Source organism: Medicago sativa, chromosome 5 (assembly GCF_051527215.1).
Source record: "Medicago sativa cultivar Bolivia chromosome 5, Bolivia_mono, whole genome shotgun sequence".
Taxonomy (NCBI): domain Eukaryota; kingdom Viridiplantae; phylum Streptophyta; class Magnoliopsida; order Fabales; family Fabaceae; genus Medicago; species Medicago sativa.
In genome coordinates this window covers 55,552,159-55,558,158 of record NC_140753.1, presented here as the reverse complement: position 1 = coordinate 55,558,158, position 6,000 = coordinate 55,552,159, and the positions used below count along the sequence as shown (strand labels likewise).

General features: G+C 29.3%; 1 protein-coding gene across 1 annotated transcript; it reads left to right on the top strand.

The window, feature by feature from the left end:
• Nucleotides 1-2,850: 2,850 nt before the first annotated feature.
• On the top strand, nucleotides 2,851-4,750 carry LOC146923219 (uncharacterized). Its single transcript, XM_085715920.1, has 2 exons — nucleotides 2,851-3,624; nucleotides 4,218-4,750. The coding sequence occupies exons 1-2, from the start codon at nucleotides 2,958-2,960 to the stop codon at nucleotides 4,580-4,582; spliced, it is 1,032 nt and encodes a 343-aa protein (XP_085572046.1). The 5' UTR covers nucleotides 2,851-2,957; the 3' UTR covers nucleotides 4,583-4,750.
• The last annotated feature ends 1,250 nt before the right edge of the window (nucleotides 4,751-6,000 follow it).

The following is a 6,000-nucleotide window of genomic DNA, read 5'->3' as shown; positions in this document are numbered from 1 at the left end:
AAGTCTCCGGAATACTCATGTCTCCGGATGTGCAACGTTGACGAGCCAAAGCCATTGTCATTGATCGGATCTGCACTTACTCAAAGCTAATCTTTCAACCTGAATCAAATAAACACCGCACTAAGACGGAAATCAAAAACATACCGCACAAAGACGGGAAATCAAAACAAACAGAGTCGTACAAAGACGACGAAATCACAAAAACAAACGAAAGAAAACAGAAAATATGTGAAATCACTTATTCAATTAGGATAGGAGGAAAAACAATTTGGAGGGGTGATTTTTGGGTCAAAATTGACCCTAAATCACCCCTCTAACAAGAAGAAGAAAAGGAAAGGGTGATGGCTAGGGTTTGAGAAGGAGAACTCGTATGATTAAAGTAAAGCTGATTAAAGTGTGTTGATTGTCATCGTCACCCTCTTTGATCTCCCATTTTTATTTTTATTTTTTTAAATTTCCACCATTGAATTTTGAGTTTCTTTTTGGTATGTGTATTGATGAATAATAAGCTCACAAGTCATCGAATAATGTGACAATTTTTTTTTTTACAAAATAATAATGTGATGTGACAAATGACAATGCATATTTTGGGAAAATACAATATTTTAGGGTTTTACATTTCTTTTCTATTACTCCCTCCGTCCCGGAATAACTGACCCATTTTCTAAAAAAAAATGTCTCAAAATAACTGACCCATTTCAATTTTCAATACAACTTTCATCATTCCCAATACAATATAACACTAAATAATACTACTTTTATCATTCTCAATACAATATATTCCACTTTCCCCTTTATTTATACATTTTTCTTAATATGTGTGAAAAACAAAATTGTGCCAATTAAATTGGGACGGAGGTAGTAAGTTTTTTTAAACACTAATTTACAGATATCAAAAGTAAAATAATATTAAATTTACATATGTATTGGCACATTGCCTTATGACTTGTCAACTCTTATTTAACTTGATACATCAACAAAAATAGATTGTTTCCAAAAGTGTAGTCTAGTTGTTACACTCTGTTTGGTAGGCATGAAATAGGGAAGAGAGAAGTAGAGGGGAGAGAAGTAGGAGAGAAGAATGGTTTTTCTATCGTTTGGTGCAGAAGAGAAATAGGGGAGACAGATAAAAGTACTATGGGTCCCACCTATTTTTTCTTCTTCTCTCATGTGCGAAGAAACAGGGAAGAGAAGCAATTTTTGGATGTTATTCCCACTATACCCTTGTTTCCTACCTAGTATTATCATCACATTCAATCTCAGTTTTTCAATTAATATTTTCCGTAATGGAGATGAGGAAGTACTGTAGAACGACAGATTGTATGCTGTGCCTGTGAGTGATCAATTAATTAATTAAATTAGAGATGAGTAGTTTATACATTTTTACTCGTGGATTTCATTTTCAGGAAAGGAAAGTTGTTGAGGTTATCTGATAAATTATAATATTAAATTAGTCAAATTAATTTATAACAAAAATAATTAAATTATTTATTTTAATTAACAATTTATTTATTCATTAAGTAATATATCAATTAGTTTAATTATTCTAATTATTTAAACTACTCATAATTAAATCAAATGATATAGTAATTAATTAAATCATTTTATGTGAGATTTTTTTATCTCAAGGGTATTTTCGTACTTCTCGATATCATCAACACTTCTCTCTTCTCTATTTCTTTTATCTTTCTCTTATACCAAACAACCAATAAAATCTACTCTATTTCTCATCTTTTTCTCTCTTTTGATACTCTCTCTTACCTATTTCTCTCTTCACAACTTCTCTTCTAAACCAAACACACTATTAATGAATTGAGACAATGAAAGAGTTTAAGAATGTGATCCTAAATTCGATTAATGACTATTAACATTTCTTTGTCCCCTCCAACAATATACTAATAAACTAACTATATCCCCTCTAACAATATATTAATAAACTAACATTTGCCTATAAAATACCTCAATTTAAGGTTGGAGAGAAATTCTAAAATTTTCAAATATGGAGCACTATACTTTTGGAATTTGAAAACAAGGAGTTAAAATCATGAATCATGAAAATAGGAGGAACAAAAAGTGTATTAAATTTAATAATTTTCATCATGAAGAGTTGAAAATTCTTGTATCTCATAAATTGAAGATTAAACCTAAAATTATTCCTTAGCCTATAAAAAGGAATGGGGTGGATATCCTTTTCAATCATTTTATCAAACCAACTTCAATTCAACTATAAGTGCATAGTATTTTTTTTCCCTTCAAATGTCTCACTTCAATATCAAATTACTAATCCTCAATCCCACAAAATAATAGGGACTATGTTGGAACAAACACAACCAAAAGACAGTATCTTTAACATCACACCCCAAAAGAATTTGATCACACCACTGACATTATACAAAAACAAAACACAATCTGTCAAATGTCTCTCCCTCTACACAAAACTACAAAATAAACTATACAATCACTGCCTAGCTTAGACCATACAATAATCTGATCCAATCCTCACTTTCTTTCTAATCTATCATCAAAATCAATAAAGTAAAAAAAATAAAAAATCACATTCTCATTGATTCTTTTTCTTTCCAAATTCCAACCATTTGAACTTCAAAGGAGGCAGAGTAAAAAAGTGTCCTCTTAACGTGCCCCGAGACATGTCTTTTGTTTGGTCCAAACAAGGAAATAAAAAGACAAATTCATAACAAAAAAATGACTTGTCACATTTCAATAACCAAAAGCATAGTACACTATATTCCATTCTAATCTTTACACTTTCTTTTTCTCACATATTCAAATAAAAATCCCGCGACCCTTCTCTTCATTATACCAAAATTCAAATCTTTATATTCATATACTTTAGATTCTTCCATTACTTTTTATCATTGGTGAATTTCAAAATCCAAAAGTATAAAGAAAAAGAACCATTTTAGTTTCTTTCTTTTCTTCTACTAAATCATATAAACATGAAGCTCTTAACATTATCTTATTCATCATCATCATCATCACCATCATCTTCATCAAACTTTAGCTTTGACTCAACATTTTGCTGCTCAAAAACTGTTGCTTCAGGGTGTTTTACAACCATTTTTCATAGGATTAGAGAATTTCATTCAAAGTTCATTGTAAGTGAAAAAGTTCAAAAATTGAAGACTAACACTACTAGTAGTACTAGAACTATAATTTCTTCTTCTTCTTCTGGTGTAGTTGCAAGGTTAATGGGATTGGATTCAATGGAAGAACAGAAAGTTTCTGAATCAAAACCAAGTTCACTTACACATTGCAAGTCATTGAACTATGTGCCACAAGCTTTTCATTTGCTTGAAAATGAGAACTTTTTGGTGTTTAGCTTTGAAAGTGGAAGTGAGAGTAGAAAATTGAAGTCTAGAGGGAGAAGAAAAGAAAAGGGTTGTGTTGAATTGAAGAAGAAAAACAAGAGAGAAAAGGTGAATGATGATGGTGAATTTCATTTTGAGAAGAGTTTGTTTAAGGAAGATGGAAATGGTGAGAAAGTGAAGAAGAGAAAGAAAGAAAAAACATGTTGTGTTGAAGAGAAGGTTGAAAGTGAATGTAGTTCAGAAGATTATAGTCCTGTTTCTGTCTTTGATTTTGAGTGTGATGTTTCTGGAACAGGTTTGTTTCTTCAATCTTAGCTTAACTTTTAATGTGTTTTCTTGCCTCAAATTTAATGCATGTTTGGATATGTTTATTTGAGTTTACAATATGAAGCACGGATGTGGACACGACACGGACACTAACACGTCGACACCGGTAATAATTTGAGAAAATCACATAATTCAGTGTAATTATATGTGTCGGTGTCGGACACGACGCCTAATCCGAGGAGTGTTCGTACTTCATATTTACATACAAGGAAAAAGCAATTGACATGCTCATAAATCATAATAAGTTGGTTTTAGATTATTTCTACTAGCTTTTGAGGATAGCTTATGAAAACGTCTTATAACTTAAATGAAAATATGACTTAATTTTATCTTCATTTTTTGGAAATAGTGTAATACATAAGCACTTATGGGATAAGTCATAATGAAATAAGTTAAACTGTTTATCCAAACATGGCCTAATTGTTTGTCTCATTTTAATCTAAATACAAACAAAATAAAACACACAATTAGCTTTAGAAATTTAGATACATAGTGTAGCTTAATTTTCCTTTTTCCATGTTTTAAATTTGCTAACTAATTACATATATAAACATGTTGCAGAGGAAGATCTTTGTGATGTTGATATGAGTTGGAGAAGAAAATTGTCACCAGTGCTTGAAAATGACAAGCTATTTATTCTACATTCTGATAGTAACTTAATAAATGAAGAAGAGATGAAAGTTAAGGAAATTGAGAACAATTTGAATGAAGGGTCAAAGAAAAAAGAGAGGCATAACAATGAGTGTGTAGATATTTGGATTAAAATTTGCAAGCTAGTTGATGATGAATTGGTTGGATCAAGTGAATTGCATGAAGTAAAGAGGAAACAAAATGATTTAGAAAATATAAGTGCTGATTTTGAGTTAGAAATTTTAGATGAATTGTTAGATGAAGTTATAGATCAATTTGTTAGTAGTTGTTTGTAATCTCATGAGAGTATTGCACATTTAGAATATGTAAAACAAGTAAATTAGTAAAGAATAAAACATTTTAATTCTTCCTTTCATTGTTTTTTCAATTTTAGCAGTCTTTATGTTCTTACATCCCTTTCTCTTTAATCACTTGTATTAGATGTAAATGTTATCTATAGTAATACTAATACTAATTAAATCCCTCAAATCACATTTCATTTGTTTGTTGCAACTATTTTTTGGAGTTTGTCCTAAACGACAACATTAATTTGTTTATAACAAAGTACTAATAAAAATACATAGTCTATGTATTCTTTTTATTTATAATGTACTATACTAAAAAATATAAAGATGGTTGAAAGTATCGACGCTAGGCTGAAATAACAAAGTTCATCTTAATATACAATGAATTTCACACATCACATAAGACCATTTCAATCTCAAGAGGTACCTTATGTGGAAAAAACTCAAGCTACATAATACATTGGAGAAAAAACGATAGCAAAATGACAAAGAATCCAAATCCAAAGTTTAGATTGTTAAACTCATTGAGGGTAAAAAACTTCATAGGTGGAGAATATTAAATCAAGTAAATACTTAGGTTTTTAAGAAAAAAAGTTTCTGCAAATTTCTAAGAATAGATCTAACTTTATTTTTTTTCGTTGAAAGAATTAATTTTTCTTTGTTTATTTTAAATAAAGTTATTTTATTATTAAATTTTTTATTCGGTTTTAAATAAAATCTAAATGGATTCAAACATAAGAGTTATAGCAGTAGCGTAACTTTCTTAAAAAAAAAAAAAAAAAGGAGTGGGTATCTCCCTTATTATTATTTTTAAAGAGGCAGCCTAACTCAATTGGCTTGGAACTTTATTGTTTCTAAATATTGTTCCTCTAATTATAAGAACATTTACATAATTTTTTTTTATCCCTAAATATAAAATCATCCACAAAATTTTAAATTCATTTATTATTTTTTTCACATATGTCCATAATTAATACTTGAAATATGAAGGCTAAACACTGAATATATTGAATATATCTATACATAAAGTATAATTTGATAATAATAGCACACATTTCTAACTCACTTAAGTTGGTTTAATAATGCTAGTTTGGGGTTTGAAATGTGTTTTTTCAAGGTCTGAAGTTATATTCGATGTTGTCAATTTCAAATAGCTAGTTTGGCTTTGTCAACAAATTTCATTGTGTGGACCAAAATTATGTCAAGAGATCTAAACTATAGCACAATGGTTTTATCATGTTATTCCAAGAAAAAGGGTTGATGAAAGCCAAGTGCGATAAAAGCCAATTAGAATACGACACAAGTTTTATAAAAAGCTTTTTCTTATTTCTCCAATTAATGTAGACTTTGAAAAATACAAGATAATGCTAACAGGAAATGAAATTATATTTATATTCTCACTACAAGAT

What these genes read in the sequence shown, in the direction of transcription:
- LOC146923219 (XM_085715920.1), top strand. Translation starts at nt 2,958, where the DNA reads ATGAAGCTCTTAACATTATCTTATTCATCATCATCATCATCACCATCA. An exon ending in GTGTGATGTTTCTGGAACAG is followed by an intron (nt 3,625 to 4,217) that starts GTTTGTTTCTTC and finishes AACATGTTGCAG; the next exon opens with AGGAAGATCTTTGTGATGTT.